At 35.8% G+C, this 23,986-nt stretch overlaps 1 protein-coding gene across 2 annotated transcripts; it reads right to left on the bottom strand.

Moving 5' to 3' along the window:
* Positions 1-2,622: 2,622 nt before the first annotated feature.
* LOC132303770 (uncharacterized) lies at positions 2,623-10,463 on the bottom strand. Of its 2 annotated transcripts, none has more exons than XR_009481324.1 (10): positions 10,144-10,463; positions 9,761-9,805; positions 9,165-9,221; positions 7,416-7,485; positions 6,405-6,446; positions 6,166-6,239; positions 4,939-5,009; positions 4,718-4,800; positions 4,438-4,575; positions 2,623-3,022 (listed from the first exon to the last, which is right to left on the bottom strand). XR_009481324.1 is itself a non-coding variant. In XM_059801184.1 (10 exons), the coding sequence occupies exons 1-10, from the start codon at positions 10,318-10,320 to the stop codon at positions 2,960-2,962; spliced, it is 792 nt and encodes a 263-aa protein (XP_059657167.1). In that variant the 5' UTR covers positions 10,321-10,461; the 3' UTR covers positions 2,623-2,959. The 2 variants fall into 2 exon arrangements, 1 of the variants encoding a protein (XP_059657167.1); XM_059801184.1 differs by having other exon boundaries at positions 4,438-4,547; positions 10,144-10,461.
* Positions 10,464-23,986: the final 13,523 nt, after the last annotated feature.

Genomic DNA, 23,986 nt, shown 5'->3' on the forward strand with positions numbered 1-23,986 from the left:
TTTCTATGAATTTGAAAAAATAGAAAATTATTTTCAAAAAACTATAATAGACCTTTCTTTAAAATTTGACTTTTTTTAACTGAATTTTTATATAATAATTTTCAAAAACAAAGAAGTTTTTATATAGTATTCAGTTCTCAAACAATCAAAAATTATTTTTTTAAAAATTGAACCAAACAAAATTTAAAATCCAATTTTTAGGCTCTTTCTAGACTCTCTCTCACAACTCTAAGAACAAATGCATCTCAAAGTAGGAGTGAGAGTTTGAGCCCTATGGGAACAAATAAGTACAAGAATTTGACCAACTACAATGGCGAAATAAACAAGCCCAAAAAAATAGCTCCACGACAGAACACTCTCACCTCATAAGATCAAGAGTTCGAGTCTCCATAAGATCACTCCTAAATTTTTTTCCCATAATTTGGATGGTTACTTATATGAGATGCTTGGGTGAAAAAAATAAAAAAATCTTATATGGGATGCTCATTCAAATCTAATTTCCATTCTAAAGACCAATTTAATCCAAACTGTATCCTTTAAACCCAAGACTACATACATACCTCTTTTATTTATTATTATTTTAACATTAACCCTCATCCACATAACCATATAAAGTTGTTATAGACTATAGTTTGAATATTACATTATTGCTATGTTTAGGTTTGGCCTAAATTATTCAATCCAAAATAAGCTCCTGAATTGTCAGATATATGTGGACGCTATGACTTGTAGTGTCCCTATTGGTTGCACCGAAAACAGACGACGCGACTCCTAATTGACCCGAAAAGCATAGGGGTAATAGGATTGGCGTCGTTTGTTTTCGGTGCAATCAGCAAAGACATTACAAGTCAGAGTGTCCATAAATATTTGTCAGTTCAAAAGATTGTGTTTGGGTGTGGCTAGCATGGTCATAGGGCCAGGGTGAGGGTTGTTACACATAACATTAGAGCCTAACCCCTTCGGAAGGGTGGTCAACAACGACGTTGGACCCCCGGGGGAGTTGATTGTGACGACCTTGTAGGCGAGTGCATGTGAACGTGTGCAGGTGACATTAGTAGACTACCACACTGGGCGAACTACAGGTGCACAATCCCACATCGCCTAGGTGTGAATGGGACAAGTGCTATATATAGATTCAACACTCTTTTATGACACAATGTATTTTAAAAATGATCGGAGAGCCAAAAGCGGACAATATTGCCTTTGGCTAAAGTGAGGGTTGTTGCACCTAGTTATTTTCAAAACTTTTTGATAAAACTGAAAATTAAATATTGAGAATTTTAAATGCTAAAGTTTTTAAGTGGTAATTAAAAAATAAACATTTTTTGATTTTTTTTTTAAATTTTCAAAGTTTAGCATTCAATGAGAAGTGATGTCCATGTCACTTTAAGTGACGCTTACCATTTTTCAATAATATTAAAAGTGCGTTATCAAATGCACTTAATTAAATAAACGCCTAATACATTCAAAAATTGAGTAATCAAACAGTACCTGAGTTTTTTACTCAGCCAATCTTACGCGATTCTTATACAACTCAATTTAGGCATTTTTTATGAGTTCAGTTTCAATTTTCACTAGACTGTTATAATCAATTTGGTTCTGGTTCAACTCAGAAATCCAACCGACCAGACTTGGATTTTAATTTTGACCCCATGCCAAAATGGGACAGTCTACAATTTTTGAGAGATCCATCATGATCCGGACCCGAACCCAAACCGGAGTAGGGCTTGAAATCGTAGTTTACTACATTAAGATCTTGTGGTACCGTTTATGTCCATAGGATCCTACTTGGAATAAATCAACAAGCAATCATACTTAAGAGAGTAGTATGCTAGTATCCCACCTGTTTCTTTCTGTAATATGATTAATTTATTAGTGATGTGGTGTTCCAACAATCAACAAAAATCAATTTTGGTTTCATGCAACAAAAAAAAAAAAATGATGAGAATCTTTCTTTTCAAAGGGATATTAAAATAACCAAAATTAAAGTGATTGATGATACGGGAAGGAGACTAGATGATCTGCAGCATATCTTGAACATGGACAGACTTTACACCTCATGGGACAATAAGTCAGCTCCATAACAGTCATATGGTACTTGGATTTGAAGAAACTTTTACTTAATGTGGTAACAATTGACCGAAACCCCGGTTAATTACCAATAAAAGTAGCGGCAATATACAATATGAGAGAAATTAAGCCTCTGTCTGTTTGGATGTAAAAAAATTAAGCCTCGACCTTGACCTTTGCCAAACACGGAAGAATAAATATATATGGCAAAGGTCAAAGTCGAGGTCGAGGCTTATATATATATATTACCTAAAAGAGGAAAATATTTTATGTTGAAACAAACGGAACCTAATGTTAAGTTCCGCACCAAGAGGTTACGCCATGCGGGCATACAATAGACATGACATGACAGTCTGCATGGAAAACTTTCTACGCTTCTCTACACAGGTGCGGACCCTTCCGAAGCTCTCTAGAATAGTGTGGACTCGTCTAGACTTGTATAAATAATATTTTCTATTCTATTCCATTCGTATAAATAATATTTTCTATTCTATTCCATTCTCCCCACACTGAAACTGACGTTCAGGAGTTGGAGAACTATAATCATTTGAATAAATGAAAATCTTGCCCCTTGTCAACAAATTTGACATCAAAGTATCAAATGGTCTAGCCACAAATCAGTGTCAATAGGTAACCTTGACAATATGTCAAATTTCCTTGCTTGGCAAATGAAAAAGGTCAGTGATATTTTAACTAGCACATGGATTTTCTGTAACTAAACATTGCAACCAGCTGAAATTCCTAAATCCCCAAACTGTTTCGGAGAAGCACGTACCAATAGTTATACTATATGGGAGATAGCGTTTAAATGGAATGTAATACAACAGAGAGGAAAAATTGGAACATGAAAAGATCTATTGTACACAACTTATAATGCTGAACAATTTACCTAATTACCATTCACATATTGAAGAAGGTGTCGGTCAAGCTCAAAAAGCTGGCAAAGAAGTTTCTGCAACACATAAGCCAGGGATTATTATTGTCAAAATCTCACAGCAAGAATAAGTTGCACGGTGAAACTAAAGAATAACAGACACTCAAGGCTCCATTTGTTCAATGAAAAATATTTTCCTCAGTAAAACATTTTTCACATAAAACTTTGAATTGAAAATAAACTTCTTTTTTTTCCCCTTTTATTTTCTGATGTTTGGCGAGATCTCTAAATAAAAAATTATGGGATTATCATCACATTCTAATACACGTATATATACATATATGCACCCATACAGACAGACATACACACATGCTTGTAGATATTTTCTATTTTTTCAAGCCTTATCACTTCAGACGGTTTGCAGGTTGCAGTGGCATAGGGTTGCTTTGTTGCAAACTGTTCATATGATATACATCCATAAATACATATAAACAAACGATTTGCAGTGGCAAAGGGTCAAGATATGCAGAACGATATGCATTACGGCAAACAGCCACAAACCAAGAAACAATCACGAAGCATGACAAAAACTAGCACCACATAAGACACAAAATTTAGCATGGTTCGACTCAAGTTGTGCCTATGTCCACGGTGAAGATCCAGCGAAAGTTTTCACCATGCGAAAAAAGGAGATTACAAGATTTTGCTCCCAAACCCTAGCTCTTACTCTCACTCTCTTTCTCTGAGATTTTCAGTGTTCTCTCTAATCCCACTCCAAACCCTAAATACCGGGTTACAAGATATATATATATATATATAACTGTTTACTATTTTATACACACATATATATATAATAACGATTTATCACGAGACAGAAAGGGACTAAAAGTATCAACTGAGAATCTCACAGAGAACATGTACGAGGGGTAAGAGCTGAGACTACCGTTCATAAATTGACTTACGATTTTTTCATCCGTAAGCATTTTTGTGAGAAGGAATGTAAAATATATTCATGTGTAAAACATTTTACCACCTTTGTGCACAAAAAAACACTAGAAAATATAAAAATCGTTTTCCTGAATACATTTTATGAGCTAACCAAGTTGAACTCGAGTTTGGCAAGTGGTCAATGAGCTAAAGCTCAAAGACCTACTTCTCAGCCCGATTTGAACTCAAGCCAAGCTTAAACAAGGTCCAATTTGACTGAGCTGAGCTCGAGAAGCGATACACCCAGCTCAGGCTTGGTACTTTTGCAGCCTAATTATATGACACATGGCAAAAATAAGAAAAACTCATTAGAAATTACCAATTAGCAGTAAGCATCTTTGAGCATTCACTTTTGAAGTGAACAAAGTACGCAAGTTGATACATACAAGAAAGTAAAAGCAATTGAAGAGTATGCAGTCATTGTTTCAATGAAGAAAAAATACACAAGTATTAAAGTAGGCACGTCATAAACTTTCTAAGATATGCATGTAGTTTGAGGAAGATACCTTCGTTATAGGAGGATTAGAAGCTTTTGCTTCAAAATTGACCTGAGGAAAGCGTGTAACCTCCGTTGCATTTTCAAATAATATATACACTGGAAGTTGGCCGATGCTCCCTATAAGTATAATCCCCCAAATGGATCACTAAAACAAATATATATGACACGAATAGGCAAAGCTGAAATTAATAGGACAGTTTATTTGCTACGGGAAAGTCAAGCAATCTACTTAAAAAGTAGGACTATCAAAAGAAGCAAGACATGAGGCAATAGCTAAAATAACTTACCAAGAGAGATTCCAAATCTTTCTGCGGCATTTGGAAAGAGGCCCAGATCAACTATCCCAAAAGATATATTTTTGTTTGCGTATCTGTCAAAGTAAACTTGAGAATACATTTAAATACTAATGACAGCTAACTTTAGGTAATGATTCTGTTTTCACAATCCATACAAGTTCGCTAGATACGTCACATTTTAATTCCTATGTATCGTAAGGCAAAACACGTACGTAATTGAGAGGTCGGGAAAGAACCGACTGGTACGTATGCAAGTAGATGAAGACAAAGCACGAAATTCTACCTGCCAAAATTGAATGACTTAAAAATGAGAAAAAGGAAAACAGATACTGATGAACATAAGACAAAGATATAGCTTTGCATGTCAACTTGTTAAGATTAGATATTCACGTGACATAAACTGGTGCAAACTCATGTCCTGCGAAAATTTATGGGTATTTGCATTAGCACAATTTGCTTGCAGTTAAGCCAAATCATCTGTAATGTTGAGAAAACTTTCAGAAGCAGAACACCTTTCTAGGTAAGCCACTGAGCCCACTTAACAAACTTGGTCAGTTGGAAAAACACTTAACTAGTGAACAAGTCGACGCGATATTTTATATTATGAGAAAAAAAAAAAAAAAAAAAATGATATTAGTACAATGATTTCTTACTGGGTACATCATCAATGATATTTTATATTATGAGAAAAAAAAAAAAAAAAAAAAAAAAAAATTAAATAAATAAATAAACTTGGTGACAAAGTAAAATACTTTTTAAGTAGACAGAACAGCACAAAGGCAGTAAGTTTCTTCTCTTGTCAAACCCTTAAGATGTGGAGCATAATCTTCCCATCAAAAATTATTGATATAATAGTATATACTATATAATAGTTCAAAGTATATTGCGACTCCTGTCAGAAATTGAAACATCAGTCAAGTATTTTAGTTATATTGCATAAATAACTAAGGTAGTTCTTTGAGATTTTTTCTCTCTCTCTCTCGATGATAAATATATAATAGAATCTTCCCTTGGATTTTAGTCTCATCACGCTGAAGGCCGAGTAACTCCGTTTTGCGGGCATAGTTGTTGTACAATTATCGTGCAGCAGTAACTGGACAAGTGGTTGTGATTTGTGAATTAAATTCCCAGATCTTTTTGCTCAATTTATTAGGAGAGGCATGTCACTGTTTAGAATTCATTCAACAATTAAATCATCATATGACAAAATCAGCATGAGAATCTCAATCCCAATGCACTGGAGGAGATCTAACTCAAGTTAAGTTCTGAAAGCCTCCAACTAAGTGAAAGTATTACCAGTGTATGTGTTTGTGGACTCTACAATTAGAAGTAATAAACTAATGATTTGAATGTGTTTCATACGTCCATTAACCTAAATCCAACATGTTTCAATCGGAAACCATGATATAAAGAATTGTAAGAACAAGTCTGGAACCAACCAGCCAAAATCTTGATGTGGTCCCCTCAGTCAGCAAAGCTTCCAACTGCAGTGGTGTCAATTGATTTGACGCACCTACAAAAGTAAAATAAAAAGAAAAAATTAAATAAAAAATAAGTTTATCAAATCATGAAGCAAGTTATAATTGTAAGTCATAAAATGAACTTGATTGCAGAAAAGTAGATGGGAAAAAAGTGGAAAGAAAATTAAAAGGAGCATAATCATTTATTCATGTCATACCTAGTCCGTTGTACGCAGGTTGTTGCGCTATAATATATATAACTGGGAGCAAAAAAGGAAAACCACATTACAGAAAGCAACTGGATCAAAATCATTGGATATATATCATCTTATGAAAAACTTTGATTCAACACGTGATAAATGTCATGTTTTCAGCAAGAACAGTGCTATTTCCGCTGACATAAACCATCCGAATTGGTCACCGATTCCTTTGAAAGTCTTAGGATGCACTGATGTGGGACCTCTTGTGGTCCTACATCTGAGCATCTTAAGGCTCCCAAAGTGTTGGTTGCCCCTTTGATTTGTTTGTGTCGGGCAATATATAATTGATTTTTTTCATTGGCAAGAAACACGCTCACACACCCACTTTGTCCCTTTTGGGACTTGAACCCTCAACCTTCTACTTTGGAAGGTGAGGAAGTTCCATTAGACTACGTTGGTGCAATATATCAGTTTTCGATTCACCAAACATTTTCATCTAAAATTGAGTGCATAATATCAACAACAAACTGTCAAAATAAGAAAAGTGATTTAAAATGGTAATGATGTAGGAAAGATAGAGAGTAAGGGCCTATTAGCTTCACTTCTCTAAAAATATCAGTTCTCTAAATTTTGGCTTTTTAAACTCAGTTTACAGATAATAGTTTTCAAAAAATTGTCAACCAAACACATTTTGTTCTCCAGGTTTCTTTGTTCTCACAAAATTGAACCAAGCAGGCCTTAAAACTTTCTGATCATAACATCCCAAGTAATATTCATTATCATCATCATCCTTGCCTTTATCCCATATGGATGGGATCGGCCACACCCCAAGTAACATTAACTACTACAGATGATATAATAAAAAGGTAACATGAATTTACCTCATTAGGTGAGATTTAACAACAAAAGGCAAAATGCTAGTTTCGAACCATACTTGTGCGAAATTGACATACTATAATCCTTATTTTGACTATGTTTATTTTTTCCTAGTTAACAAGTAGAAGTTGAAGAAAATACAATAAGGCCTACCTAAAAATACCAACATGTACCAAATAGCCAAGTGATAATCCATGACTAAAGCGATGGCGACAAGGAAAATCTGAAAAAATAGACCTCAAGTCAGCAGATAAAGAAATAAGTATCACAGTTAATATACCAATTCAGCTCAACACAGAAAAGACGTCTCCTAACTGCACGAGGTTGACCCATTTGGTTGTCATTCTCCTAGATCCAGCTGCCAGTACTGTAATTTTTTGTTAAATTATTGTTCACTGTGTTTTTAATCATAGACTCTACTCAAGGTTCTAATAGCATTCCCCTTGTACTTCCAAAACCTTGAACTTGAACCATAACATCAATAAACCATTTAAAGTAGTATTAGTGAACCAAGGGTGCACAAATGTCATTTATTAACTCGAGTTCAATCAATTACCATTACTTCTTTTCTAAATCAATAGAGATTCAACTTGTCAATCAATCTGATAAATGACACATATCCCATTTATATTCACTAAATACCTATTGATTAGGTTTTAAGTAGTTCTCATACCATGTTGATTCATGAACCACCAAACTTCTAGCACCATAAAGCTTGGTTGATCCAATACTCATCGCATATATCATCCATTCAAATTGTTAAGTATATGACCTTGAGCTATAACTCTCATCTTATCATGTTCAGCAAAATGATTGACATCCTCTTCATTATATCCATCCTTGTAAATCCAGAATAATGCATCGTGTTCCTCTTGAATGTCCACCTTCAATAAATTTCATAGTCATTTGCGTTTACTCCAATCTACCAAAATTTAATATTTTTCCGGGAAGATAACACACAAGTATTAGGTACTTTTCCCTAATAATGAAACCAGGATGACATGACTGCATGTACTTATACAAACAATCAGTGCACTAATTCAAGTGGTTTGTTTCAATTTAATAGTGATAACAAGGCTAATGCTGTGATGTAAAAGATGATCACAAATGGATTCAAAAATATTTTTCGTGAAGCTTTCAAGTAGTAATGACAAAAGGCTTTATTGAATCTATTTTAGCCAGTTCCATTTCCATCCTTCTTTTTTTAGCAGGTTCATACACCATATATTAAGAATCACGGTATGTCAAGAAAAGGGAGGATGTAGAGCATATTCTCTAATCTTCCCTGCAAAAAACTCTCTTGAAAATGAATAGGCTAAATCGTTCACTAGATTCTTGCTAGATTCAGGTTTTTCATATTAACTAGATTTCATCAGCATGAACACACACACACACACGTAGAGACAAGAAAAAGGGGACTAAGCAGAAGTACCAAAAGGAGGTTGCACCTATGTACACAGTAGACCTATAAAAAAAAAAAATTATGTTTATCCAAGAACTATACAACATAATAGATCAAAGAGGAAGACATCCAAGTAATCCATAAATAAGACAGAAAAAAAAAAATGACACAGAAGTGCTAAATTTATCATTACCTTTTTTCTCATCTTGTCATGAAAAAATGAATGTTGTGAATAACCAACAAACACCATCGGGCTCCTTTTAAATATACTGAATAAAATTTTCAGTGATCAACGGAAGTACAGAGCTCAATGACAACTCTAAAATAAAATCTATTATGTTTAATAATTCACTGGCCCATGCAATTTAGAAATGTTTAATTACTACTAGAACATAGACCCGTCTTACATGAGATCAAAAATTTAAATATTAGCAGACTTCTAGGGTTAAAAAGCTCAGGTAATGGAGTCTTTGTGCATCTGCTATTAAGAGAGGGATTACCTTTGCGAAAAACAGAATTTCTGCAGTGAAGGCCTCCCATGTTTCTTCTCTCACCATCTGTCACAAACATAAAAAAATCGAAAGGCAGAACAAATCACCACTTCAAAACAAAGTATATTTAAACTACTTACAGTTTACATATAAAAACTGAAATATTAGTTTATTTACATAAAAATCCACGAGACATAGTACTTTTGATAACCTGGTTGGTTGGTTGTCATTGGCAAATCATAGGGCAATTTTTCGTCTATATGAATTCGTGTGACAATAAAAGATCAGTTTGTCACCGTACACATACCGAAGATATATTCATATTGTATATATGTTTATCAAGAATTCTGACTGTACAGCCCCATGCATGAAGTGAACATCAACACTACAATTATACTCTACCTTTATATTAACAACTTAAAAGCAATTTCTCAAATTTAATACTAAATTCATTATGATAATAATTAACATTCGAAATGAGCATATAGTAAGAAGAACCTATCTGAGCAATCAAAATTAATTCAAATGAAGGCAGGCAAACTCAAACATAATAAGCATTTAATTTATTAGTAGCAACTTTTGTATAAAGTTCAGTAAAATCATACCTTCACAACAGTCAACACACAGAATGCAAGAACCGCTTGAAGTTCCTAACAAGGAAACACAACAATGTATGAAATTTAATAACTCAATCACCAGTAATCATAAGGGAAAAAAAAAATATATATATATATATATATATATCACAGACTGATCCGCTGGATCAGTCAAATCACTTGCGCATCAGCACACAAATTTGAAAAAGGAAATAAACACTAACACATCATGATATGTACGAACTCAAAAACATTGAAAATTTCAATACAAGAAAGGAATAAAATTGTAAAAACACATAAAGATAGATCTGGATTGCGAATATATACAATGGTAAATCTCAAATTTATGCATACATATGTATGTGTTTGTGTGTGAGAGAGAGATGGTATACTCGGTGAAGAAGACGAGAGTTGAAGTGAGGAGAGAGAAGTTGAGATGCAGAGCATCGGACCGGAATATAGGAAAAGAAAGCGAGGAAGTGGAAGAGGTAGTAGGGCTCTGAGACCATTTGATTTAGGATTCTGATCGGATTATACTGGTTGTCATTACTGTTCTGGTTCTTCTCCATTCTTTCTCTCTGTAAGCGCCCTTTGATTTGGTTCGGTTTATAGGGTTTCACATGTCAATTTGGAAGCTTCTCCTCCATTTTTCTTCTGAATATGTTTGTTTTCTGTGGAGTCTCCATTCTCAGCTCTTTCTCAAGTCTCGACGGTTGAACCCAAGGATGGAAATTTTACCCGTTCGTCCCGGATTTAGGGGTTAACCCGAACCCGATTCCAGCCCTATTCAATATTTATTTGGGCTGCAAACGAAGTGGTCCAAGCCCTAACTTCCACATTTGATACAAATAAAGATAGTGCTCCAAAGACTCCAAACCCCTCTATGGTTCTGTGTTCGGAGTTCGGATTCTTACATAAAAAATAATAAATAAATAAATAACTTAAGGGTTAATTTGTTTTGACGTAAAATATGTTTTTAGAGAAAAAAAAAAAAATTTATTTCAGATAAATTTTTTTTACTTTTTGTGTGTTTGGTAAAAATTTAGATTAAGGATGAGGTCAAGTTCATCAGGCAGAGCGTACAAAATAATTTGTCAAAGATTGATGAATAATTTATTTTTTTTAGGTTTTAATTTATTTTTTTATAAATATTTTATGATAACCAAACACAAAAAATAAAAATAAAAAATAAAAATTCATCAAAACAAAGGAGCCTAAAAAAAAAGTTGAAGGTTGGGCTTAAGGGGGCATGTAGCCTGTTGGGTTTGCTGGTCCTGCTTAAATATGTATGGCTTGACACTAAGAATGGCCCATTCGCTGCCATTCATAGAATCATAAAAATGTTTTTGGTCGAGTATTTTTTTAATAGGAAAATGATAAGAGAATCGAATCAAACAACTGAATAAAAAGTTAAATTTAATGTGGCTCAGCCACGTCAGATTATTTTCTAAAAAGATAACTCATACCTCTTCCCTTCTCTCTCCTCTCTTCCTCTCATTCTCGATTTTTCTTTTGTATTCAATCTTATCTTTGATTTTGGTTTTGTCTCCCTTTTTCAGATTTTGTATCCATAAAAATCAAATAGAAATTTTGAGAAGTTTCATCCGTTTCTCTTCTTTGGGTTAATGACAACTCTTGTGTGGATATTTACTTATCCAAAAAAAAAAAATTTCTGCATATTTTTCATCTGGAATTGAAAAGGTTTATTCTTGGAAGATTTATGAATAGAAAAAAGTAGGTGATCTTGAAAAAGGAGCAAGGATAAAGAAACATTTATTTATTTGACGTGGACAAAGCCACGTAAGATTCGACGTTTATTTTGGTAGAAGCGTTCGGCTAAATTAGATTTTTTTTTTTCTTTTTTTTTTTTTTTTGGCAAACTCTAGTCCACTAGAAGAGAAGACTTGAGAGCACTACCTTCTACAGAAATTATTATTCTTATATTTAAACTTTAATAAATGAAAAACAAAAATAATAACTATACTTGGTTGGTGTTAGATAATGACATTAGTTCAGATGATATAATTTCCTCTCTCTAAAAAGCTTATAACAGATTTAACTTTTTAATAATTTATAACTTTAGTGCTCTTTGATATTGAACTCAATCATTCAGTTTTTTTCGTTTCAAGCTCTTCTACGTTAAGCAATAACGTAAACGAGCAGACACAGGTACACTCATATCCCAACGGGGCCGAGATGGACTGCGAACTTTAAACCCGCCATGGATATGGATTTGTCCATAATTAGGGATGGCAATTTGACCCGCCCCCGTAGTTACCCGCCCCACCCCGCCCCGTTTTTTACGGTTTTGGGGAATCGTTTTGCTTATTTGGGCGGGGATGATTTGATGCAATAAAAACCCGCGCAGGTTTGGTGCGGGGGCGGGGGGAGGTCGCCCCGCATCGCCCCGTCCCGTCTAGATAGGCAAATTACTTAAGTACCTTTATTTTATTAGTATGTATATTTTTCACTATATATTAAATACTCTATATAACAATATTAAAGTAACAAATGAATTTCATTAAAAGAAAAGTTGTAATGGTGAAGAATTGGAAATGAGGAAAAAAAAAAAGAAAAAAAAAAGAAAAAAAGAAAAAAAAAAAAGAGCAAATCCATTTCAACATTAATTAAATTATGGTTTTAAAAAGGGCGGGGCGGGTACCCGCGGGGGTAAATATATTAAATGGTTACGGGGATGGGGTGGAAAGTTCCCTTGTTTTTGCGGTTTTGGGTGGGGACGGGGACGGGATTTTTAAATGATTGTGGGGGCGGGGGAGGGTACACCCGCCCAAACCCGCCCCCGTTGCCATCCCTATCCATAATTAAATATGGTGGGTATGAATTTAGGCACACCCGTGCCATACCCACACTGTTGTCATCCTTACTTGTGCGATTACATCATATACGACCACAGGCTTTTGGTATGGGCTTGGACGTTTGCCTATATGTTTTTTTTTTTTTTGCTTTGGGCTTCTGCCCATTGTTGTGTGGGCCCATATGGAATGCCCATGATATTTGTATGGTTCTTTTTTCCTTTTATAAGTAGAGATAACAATGGCTATAGCCTTGTATTACTCATTTTGAGTAGAGATTTAATTTTCTCTATTCTAAAGGGCCAATTAACTCATGAGTCGAGATATTGTGTGTGTGTGTGTGTGTGTTTTTTTTTTTTTAAAGGCAAATATTGATAACAAGAAAAAGAAGATAAAAGTGTAAAAGAGAAAGCAGGAGAAAGAACTTGTACTTTCTGTATATTATTTTAGTACACAACAGAAATAACATAAAAATAGGCACTAATGTACAAAACCAACTTCCTAAAAACTAGATAACATGGACCATGTTTTGCAAAAACAAAATAGTCAAACCCCTAAAGACTATGACAACTTAGGCTGAGATAATAAACATGCAGAATACTAAATTATTCAATAAACCCTCCCTTAAACTGAAAGCTTTTGGACTTCAGTTTAATTATACAACATTTTTTTTCAAGCATGATTCTCCAAAGTGCAAATGCCCAGCAAATTTCTCAGATTGTGGAAGGGAAGAGATCTGAGGGGTTTAGTAAATATATCAGCTAGCTGATCTTCACTTCTGTAATACTTCAGTTCAATTTCTCCAATGAGATCTCTTAAAAAATAATACTTCACATTAATATGCTTGCTTCTTCCATGTAGCACAAGGTTTTTGGAGAGTTTAATGGCTGAGTTGTTGTCACAAAAAATTGTAGTAGCTCCCACTTGCTTGAAATGCAGCTCTTCAAGAATTTTTCTCAGCCAGATAGCTTGACAAGCAAAATTTGTTGCAACAACAAATTCAGCTTCAGTGGTTAACAAAGTGACAATTGGTTGCTTCTTAGATGACCATGACGCAGCCCATGTGCCCAGCATAAAAATATAACCCGAAGTGTTCCTCATATTATCTTAATCTCCTGCATAATCACTGTCAGTAAACCCAATCAAATATGATCTTTTACCCTTCTTGTAGAATAGCCCAAAATCTTTAGTTCCTTGCAAGTAACGAAAGATTCTCTTGGCAGCTAAAAGATGTAGCTCTGTTGGATTCTCCATATATTTGTTGATTAGACTCACAAAGTGCATTATGTCTGATCCTGTTGCAGTTAAATACATCAAACTGCCCACAATTTGCTTATACAGTGTGATGTCCAACTTCTTTCCTCCATGAATCATGATCTTTGTTTAGCTTCAAGCTAAACTTAGTTGGAGTACTTACAGGATTACAATCCTTCATCTAAAACCTGTTCAAAATCTCTCGCACATACTTCTTTTGAGAAATAAAGATTCCAGTAGCAGACTGCACCACTTCAATGCCAAGAAAATAATGCATTATATCAAGATCAGACATTTCAAATTCAACCATCATAGAATTTTAAACTTTTCAAACATAACACTATCATTGCCAGTAAATATAAGATCATCTTCATATAAGCAGACAATGAGCATTTTCCCTCCATCACCAATTTTAATAAAAAGTGTGTGCTCGAATGGACATTTTTTAAAACCTTCTTTCAAAAAATAAGTCTCAATGTGATTATACCAAGCCCATGGGGCTTGTTTTAATCCATAAAGAGCTTTCTTTAGTCTCTACACTTTACGCTCATTTCCAATCTTAATATAACCATGAGGTTGATCAACAAATACCTGTTCCTCCAACTTTCCATGCAAGAATGCCGATTTACATCTAACTGGAAGATAGACTATGAATTATGTGTTGCTTACTCGATTACCAGCCTGATTGTATCATGCCTTGCAACTGGAGAAAAACTTCTTTATAGTCGATTCCAAACTCTTGCTTGTATCCCTTAGCCACGAATTGTGTTTTATATTAGTTAACTTCACTTTTCTCCTTTAGTTTTGTTTTGAAGATCCACTTCACACCAATGGTTTTGTGCCTTTTTAGAAGATCAGATAGCTCCCAAATATCATTTCTTTCAGTGGCTGCAATTTCATCATCCATCGCCTTCTGCCATTTTGTTTCTTTGACAGCACTTTCGAAAGTTATAGGATCACAATATGAAAACAAAGCAAAGTGAATGATTGGATCTCCATTTTGGTCAATTCTAGTTACCATATAATCTGTCGTCCATGCAGGCCTTTTTCGAACATGGTGAAGACGTGATTCAGCTGCTGCATCGGTAGGTTGCTGTTGGTGAAGTTTCAGCGGCTGTTGAGTTTTATTTGGTGGATTTTCAAGGATAGAAACTGCTGGAATTTGTTGTTATAGGGGCTGCTGCCTTTCTTCATTGTTTTCTCCATCAAATATCATTAGAGTAGGCTACTGCCTATTCCAATCCCAAGTGCTCTCCTCATAAAAAATGATATTTCTGCTGGTCACAATCTTCTTCGTGAGTGGAATGAACAATTTATATGCTTTGGACATTTTACTTATACCAAGAAAGACACACTTTTCACCCTTATCATCAAGCTTCTTCCATTTCTCATCTGAGACATGTACATAAGCAATGTAACCGAAAATTCTGAAATGATTTACAACGAGTTTCCGCCTACTCCAAGCCTCCCATGGTGTCATGTTTTGAATAGAAAAAGTATAAAATCTATTCAACACATGAATGTTCCAATTCACTTCCTCCATTCAAAAACTCTTTGGAATTTTTCCTCTTACCAGCAAGCTTCTCACCATGTTGAGGATGGTTTTATTTTTCCTCTCCGATATACCATTTTGTAGCGGTGTATAAGCAGCTGAGAGTTCCCTTCGAATACCTTGATCATCACAAAAGCCTACAAATTCTTTTAAGCAGTATTCTCCCTTACGATCAGTATAGAGAGTTTTAATGACTTTTTCCCTTTCATTTTCAACACGCGCCTTGAAGCTTTTAAATGTACTAAAAGCTTCTAATTTCTCCTGCAAAAAATAAACCCAAGTTTTTTTAGTATAATCATCAATGAAGATAATTAAGTAGCTTTTACCATCATTAGAAGATGGATTTATCGGCCCACAAATGTCGGAATGAACCAGTTCCAGGACATTTTTTGCTCTCCACGACTTTCCTCAAGGGAATTGAGAACGATGTTGTTTGCCAACAACATATTCTTCACAAACTTGAGAAGGAATAACAATTTGAGGAAGACCTATCACCATATTTTTCTATTGGAGAGTCTTTAATCCACCAAAATTCAAGTCGCAATAGCGAAAATGCCAAAACCATGAAGGGCCTTTAACTTCAGCCATTAAGTAAGGTTGGGCATTTTCGATCTTTAATGGAAACAACCTGTTTGAACTCATTTGAACAACATCAATAGCTCCTCTAGAAGGATCATATATCTCACAAGCACCCTTCTGAATAGTTATTACATAACCTTTTTCTTACAATTGTCCAGCACTTAACAAATTACTTTTCAAGTCAGGAGGAACATAAAAAACATTGGAAATTGTTTCTACAAAACAATTCTTAGTTCTAATATTAATATCACCTTTTCCTGTTACATTCATAGTAGAACAATCACCAAAGCTCACTGTAGAACGAAAGCTTTCATTTAAGTAAATAAAAGAAGACTTACTTCCACATATGTGGTTGATGCAGCCTGTCTCTACATACCACACATCTGACTCAGGTTTCTTATTGGCTTGAACAGCCATCAACAAAGTTTCTACTTCCTTCTTTTCTGTAAAATTCAATCTTTCTCCCTTTTCTTTGTCCTTAGGCAGTTTAGTATAACATTTGGAACGATAATGACCGAATTTATCGCATCTAAAACACTATACCTTGGATTTGTCAAATTGTCGATCCCGTCCCTTGCCTTTTCTTAGAAATTGATCATCATTTTGATGTTGCCTGTTGCTGTTGCCATCTCTATTGCCTCGATCTCCCCTTCCTCTACCTCTACTGTAAAACTCCTAATTTTAAAAGGACAATTCTGGAATTTAATTTAATTGTTTATGTGCATTTTTAATAAATTAATTGTTTAATTGCTTGTATTATTGGAATTAATTGTTTAATTGCATTGTTAATAGGTTAATTGTTTACATTTTTATTGTTTTTAATTATTTAATTGTTATTATTAAAATTACTTGAATTAATTGATTAAATTGTTTTTATTGTTATTTGTTTTATTTGAATTATGGTAATTGTTTAATTAATTAAGTAAGCTAACTGGTTTAATTAATTAAAGGCGTAAATTGGAGTTAGGGTTTTAGAAGTCACGTATGTGTAGCCGACTTAGGGTCGGTGTCGTATTAAAATTTAGGTTTGTGGTGTGAAGCCTATATATATGTTATTATATGTCTATATAAGGGTTACAAACAAACCCTATTCACGTATTGAGGTTGAGAGAAAATAGAGAGAAACAGAGAGAGCTAAAGAGATGAAGGCTAGGGTTTTGGGCTTAAGCTAAGACTAAATCAAGGAGGGGAGTTTGGTGTATGTTACTGGACTGAACTAGGAGCAGCAGAGGTCGTGTAACACAACCGACGTTGCAGGAGTTGATAGAAACAACAGTTAGATATTTTAAACCAAAGTCTCGAAGGCAAGTTTCTGTTCTTGCTCTTTCCCTTTAATTCGTGTTCTGTGCATGCCTAGCTAGACTCTAGGAGTTTAATTAATGCTAAAACAAATTAATTATGCATGCTTAATCAAAATAAAACAGAGGGTTGCAGAGTTATACATACCTGTTCGTGTTTTCTTTAGTTTTGTGATCTGTATGCATGAACTGTTGTTTAAATTGAATTTTTGCATGTTAAAACACTTAAAATAATTTAGTATGGAGCTTAGAGGCCTTAGCAATGGAGTTTTAGGGTTTACAGAGGCTGAACGGACGAAGAAGACGGCATCAGCACCAACTTAGCCGACTCAGTTGGAAACTGAGTCGACTAAGTTAGCAATTTAGCCGACTAAGTTAGGAACTTAGCCTGTTCAGTTAGCAATTGAGCCGACTAAGTTGGGCCGCGACCTGGAACTTAGTTTTAATTGCCCAGAATTGTTTTGGAACCTATTTTAAGTAATCTAAATGGGTTAAATGGACTTTGGGTGGTTCTAAAATGCATAATACACTTCTTTTGCTTAGGAAATTTGACAATACGGATATGTAAATAAATTTTTATAAATTATTTAAATGATGAACCAGTATAAAAGCATACAACTTAGCATACTGATAATGGATGGAAAGAACCAAATTGCTTAGCTTAATTTTGGGCAACATAATTGATTATAATAAGATTATAAATCTTATATTGGATGCATGATAGATCATTTTATGTTTAAGGTTTGAACTATGCATAATGGTTTGGATTGTATATTACTAGCTTATTATTATGTTTTGTAATTTACATGGATATGGAGGATTATATGCACTGGTATGGGACGGTGACATACTAAGGACGGTTTAGCTCAAAACGCTTAAACCTACCCTAATGGATTAAATGATGGATTGAAAAATATTGAATCCAAATTGTGATTGAGTCAGATCAACTGCGACTAAGTTGAATGGCTTCCTGGATTAATGGATGGTCGTTAAGTCATATCAACTGAATAAGTTGAGTGACTAACTAGTTTGTATATTGTATGTCATCTCAATAAGTATTTGAATGACATACCCTGGTTTTGGACGGACTTTATATATATGTTTATGGTATCACGAGATGAGCTTGAGTTTCAGACTCGTTGGTTAGGGTGCGTATATGCAATGGATGCGTAGCTGGTTAAAGTAGGTTGAGGTGTACCCTGTTAGGTCTAGGTACTCATGCCCACCTTTGGGTGCGTTTTCGCATGTTGCCTTCTATTCAGGTTGAGACCCCTACTGTAGTCCAGTGAATGTCCCTTAGTATGGATATATATATGTATGGACTAGATAGATATTGTTGAGCTATTTAGGATGTATCTGCATATCAGATTACTGCTTGAATCGTAGTAGAATAGGACTTGCATGTGGGCCTGACCCATTCTTTATTTTTCAGGTGTCCGTCAGTTCCAAGGTTAGAACTTGGACGTGCAGAGCAGATATAGATATTCATTCCTCCGACTACGTAGGAATCTTTTCTATGTTTAGCTTTAGATTCTATTTCAGATGTTTTAGTTTCTATTGGGTTTTAATAAGAGGTCCACTGGATGGATTCTCGAGTTGTAAACTTATAGAGTTTTGGATTAACGGATTTAAATTATTATGTTTTGAGGATTTTTATTCTAGTTTCTTTCAACTTATTATTTTTATTTCTTTAATTCAATTTGTATTCCGTGTTCATTGTTTGATATTCCCTCGGGTTTGGGCTTGGGCCTGATCAACCCGTGTCTCGGATTCGAGGGGTATCACAGTTGGTATCAGAGCACTCTAAGTTCAAGTGTCTCTAGGGTGTTTTGTATTAAGTCTTCCGCGTAGCGTTATCTCTTGATTATAGCTTAAGTTTAGGATTCATTGAATTCATTTACGGTTCGTTTAGAAAGTACTGATGTCAAGTTTATTCTGTAATTTCAGAATGTTTGACACTAGGAGAAGGATATGGTCCACGGTGAAAGCAAAGAGGGACCAAAAGAAAAGGAAGGTTACTCCGATGATTCCCCTGCGGAGGCCGACCAAGAAGGCAGAATGGGAAACCAAGGAATTGGTTCCAATAGGTGTTGCTTCGGAGTACAAGCCAATGAAGGTTTCTTGTGTGCGAGATTGGCCACCATATTGTGGACCTAACACAACTTCGGTGGTGCTCGAAGCTGCTCGAAGCGGAGAGGAAGACCCCGAAGAAGATCAGGATGGAGGAGATACCAGAGCATCCAAGATGTAGGGGCACCGGAGTTCAAGGATGACTGCTCTTTTAAGAGTACTTTTAATTACTTATAGTAGAGGAGGTATTAATAAAAGTGTAGTACGGATTTAATCGTGTGCACTAGGATTATGTTAAAGAATATTTTACGATTATTCGTTTGACAATTTACGGTTTAGAAAAGTTCTTAATAAAGTGAACTAGCGGTTTTGGCTATCATTATTGTGTTTTGTGATAGCATTTTTGAGATATATACACATATGGTTTTATTAGACTATATTAGACTGTGTATGATGCGATGATAAAAGAATATCACAGTGGAGTGATTTGGTTTTGATAGGCAAACAGATAGTTGATAATTGGTACGTTGGGTTGAGACGTGATGATTGCTAACGAGTTATAAAAGAACTTGTTTAAATCAATATGATAAATTTGATATTAAAGGAAGAATTCTCAAAATAGAATGACGTTCTAACTATGAGTAGATTTCGGAGTATATTGTATATGTTATGTGTTTTGCCCTACGGAGTATTCAACATTGTTGATTTGGATAGTTTAAATTGGTGACACAAGTATGCGATAGACCTTATGGTGTTTTTATACCTTTAGGTTATATTGTCATTTTACTTGAGGGTAATGTGCCTGTGACACTAGATATTGGCAGACTCAGATTTCTAGCCGTCTTTTGGTCCTGGACATGCACACTTATGATATGATGCATGGGATGGATTGGTTATCTCACGACCATACCTAAGTTAATTATTTTGATAGGTCTATTGTGTTCACCATATCTGGTCAGGTTATGTATGTAGTAGCTATGCCACGTCCTAGTGGTGAAGGTAGCACTTATTTGTTCCATGTGGAGGAGGAAAAGGAGGAGGGGATTACTATGTCATTGGATCGCATACCGATTGTACAAGACTTTTCGGATGTTTTTCAGGAGATTCAAGGGTTGCCACCTAGTCGCGAGATCGATTTTGTGATAGATTTAGCTCCAGGCACTGCGCCTATTGCTAGGGCACCCTATAGGACGACACCGGTGGAGATGAGAGAGCTGAGGGATCAGATTCAGCAGCTACTCAGCCAGGGTTTCATTCGCAGGAGTACTTCACCCTGGGAGCACCAGTGTTATTTGTGAAAAAAAAAAGATGGTTTGTTCCGCTTGTGTATAGATTATAGGGAGTTGAACAAGGTTACGATTCGTAACAAGTATCCTTTGCCCAGGATTGATGACTTGTTTGATCAGTTAAGAGGAGCCACATACTTCTCCAAAATTGATCTGCGTTCTGGATATCATCAGTTAAGGGTTAGGGAGCAGGATGTTCCTAAGACAGTGTTTCTCACGAGATATGGTTCTTATGAGTTTCGTGTCATGCCGTTTGGGACGACTAATGCACCAGCAGTGTTCATGGACTTGATGAACAGGGTTTTCCGGGCTTATTTGGATCAGTTTTTCATTGTCTTTATTGATGATATCTTGATCTATTCTCGGACGAAGGACGATCATGCTAGACATCTTCGGATAGTCTTGCAGACGCTTCGTGAGCACCAATTGTATGCTAAATTCGAGAAGTGTAAATTTTGGCAGCGGGAAGTGAAGTTTCTGGTCACATGGTGTCAGAAAAGGGGATAGCAGTAAATCCAGCCAAGGTTTCAGCAGTGGTTGAGTGGGGACAGCCTACTTCAGCTACCGAGATACGGAGTTTTCTCGGCTTGGCGGGATATTATCGGAGGTTCATCCAAGGGTTCTATAAAATAGCTGGACCACCCACGCACCTAACTTAAAAATGCGTACAGTTTGTGTGGGATGAGCACTGTCAGCGAGCTTTTGATGAGCTCAAAAAAAAGTTGACTTCTACACCGGTTCTTGCTACTCTACAGAGCGGGATCGAGTATCTTGTTTACACGGATGCTTCGTTGCAGGGTCTTGGATGTGTGTTGATGCAGGAGGAGCGACTGATTTCTTATGGATCTCGGAAGCTTAAGCCTCATGAGCTTAATTATCCAACACATGATTTGGAGTTGGCAGCAATGGTCTTTGCCTTGCGTATTTGGAGGCATTATCTGTTGGGTGAATCCTTCAGATTATTTAGTGATCACAAGAATCTGCAGTACTTGTTCACTCAACGGAAGCTGAATATGAGACAGCGTAGATGGTTGAAGTTTGTGAAAGACTATCACTTTTCTATACAGTATCATCCAGGGAAAGCGAATGTGGTGGCGGATGCACTCAGTCGCCGACCTGTTGGTAGTCTTTCTGCTCTATTCACTACTGAGTGGAATGCGTTGAAGAAGGTAGATGAATTATCGGATGCGTTCATGGCTTGTATGGTAGTTACACCTTTTATCATTCACAAGGTTTTGAAGGCATAACTCACGGATCAGTAGTGCATTGACAAGGTTGTAGAGATAGCTTCTAGAGAGGTTCCATTCTACTATGTTGGGGCTGATGGAGGTTTGAGGTATAAGGGACGGTTAGTGGTACCTTATGCGGATGATTTGAGGAAGAATGTGATGACTTAGACTCACCACTCTGAGTTTTCTTTTAATCCGGGAGGCGATAAGATGTATCAGGATATGAAGCGGTAGTTTTGGTGGACAGGTATGAAAAGGGACATTGCTCTTTTTGTCTCCCGATGCAGTACTTGTCAGATGGTCAAGATTGATCACTACAGCCACTGCCGATACCGGAGTGGAAATAGAAGAGCATTTCTATGGACTTTGTGGAAGGGTTGCCAAATTTCTTCAAGGATCATAACTCCATTTGTGTTATTGTGGACAGACTGACGAAATCGGCTCATTTCTTGCCTATTCGCACTGACTTCACTACGAAGCAGTTGGCGAGGCTTTACGTTTCGGAGATTATGAAGCTGCATGGTATTCCATTATCTATTATATCGGACAGGGATTCGAGCTTTGTGTTAGGATTTTGGAAGAGTTTTCAGCAGGCTTTGGGTACAGAGTTACATCTTAGCACTGCTTATCATGCTCAGACTGATGGACAGACTGAGAGAGTTAATCAGATCATAGAGGATATGCTTCGGTCGTGTGTTCTTGACTTCAAGGGCCACTGGGACGATTATTTGCCACTTGTGGAGTTTGCTTATAACAATAGTTTCCAGAAAACTATTGGGATGGCACCATTTGAGGCGTTATACTGCCGACCATGTCGATCGCCTGTTTGTTGGATGGAGGTTGGTGAGAGCAGATTCTTGAGTACTGAGTTCATCAAGGATACTTTTGAGAAGATAGCTCTTATTAGGGATCGTATGCGTACTGCCCAAAGTATGCAGAAGAGTTTTGCGGATTGACGCACACGTGCTTTGGAGTTTCAGGTTGGGGATCAGGTTCTACTCAAAGTGTCGCCTATGAAAGGTGTCATGCGCCTTGGGAAGAAAGGGAAGTTGTTACCGTGGTTTGTCGATCCATTCATGATCACAGATTGCGTTGGAGCTGTTGCTTATCAGTTAACACTTCCGGATAATTTAGATCTCGTCCACAATGTGTTCCATGTGTCCATGTTGCGAAAATTTCTACGAGATGAGGATCGGTATCAATATATCGATGTTGGGGAGATTGAGTTGCAGCCGGATGCAACATATTTGGAGCCACCATGTCGTATAGTCGACCGACGGGATTAAATCCTTCGTAACAAGGTTATCCCTTTGGGTCGTGTGCAGTGGAGTCATCACAATGAGGCTGAGTCCACTTGGGAACAGGAGGACGTCTTTCGCTCGCAATTTCCTAAATTATGGGAAGAAGGTAAGAGCGAATTCCGAGGACGGAATTCATTTTGTTAGGGGGGAAAAATGTAATACCCCTAATTTTAAAAGGACAATTCTGAAATTTAATTTAATTGTTTATGTGCATTTTTAATAAATTAATTGTTTAATTGCTTATATTATAGGAATTAATTGATTAATTGTTTAATTGCATTGTTAATAGGTTAATTGTTTACATTTTTATTGTTTTTAATTATTTAATTGTTATTATTAAAATTACTTGAATTAATTAATTAAATTGTTTTTATTGTTATTTGTTTTATTTGAATTATGGTAATTGTTTAATTAATTAAGTAAGCTAATTGGTTTAATTAATTAAAGGCGTAAATTGGAGTTAGGGTTTTAGAAGTCACGTATGTGTAGCCGACTTAGGGTTGGTGTCGTATTAGAATTTAGGTTTGTGGTGTGAAGCCTATATATATGTTATTATACATCTGTATAAGGGTTACAAACAAACCATATTCACGTATTGAGGCTGAGAGAAAACAGAGAGAAACAGAGAAAGCTAAAGAGAGGAAGGCTAGGGTTTTGGGCTTAAGCTAAGACTAAATCAAGGAGGGGAGTTTGGTGTATGTTACTGGACTGAACTAGGAGCAGCAGAGGTCGTGTAACACAACTGACGTTACAGGAGTTGATAGAGACAACAGTTAGAGATTTTAAACCAAAGTCTCGAATGCAAGTTTCTGTTCTTGCTCTTTACCTTTAATTCATGTTCTGTGCATGCCTA

The sequence above is a fragment of the Cornus florida genome, unplaced genomic scaffold, assembly GCF_030987335.1.
Source record: "Cornus florida cultivar Cherokee Brave unplaced genomic scaffold, ASM3098733v1 CherokeeBrave_3.0.0_Hap2_Chr04, whole genome shotgun sequence".
Lineage (NCBI taxonomy): Eukaryota > Viridiplantae > Streptophyta > Magnoliopsida > Cornales > Cornaceae > Cornus > Cornus florida.

Coding starts and splice junctions, on each gene's coding strand:
- LOC132303770 (XM_059801184.1), bottom strand. CDS start 10,320: ATGGAGAAGAACCAGAACAGTAATGACAACCAGTATAATCCGATCAGA. Junction 9,806..10,143: donor ACTCTCGTCTTCTTCACCGA/GTATACCATCTC, acceptor TTTCCTTGTTAG/GAACTTCAAGCGGTTCTTGC. Junction 6,447..7,415: donor GTACATGTTGGTATTTTTAG/GTAGGCCTTATT, acceptor TTTTGCTCCCAG/TTATATATATTATAGCGCAA.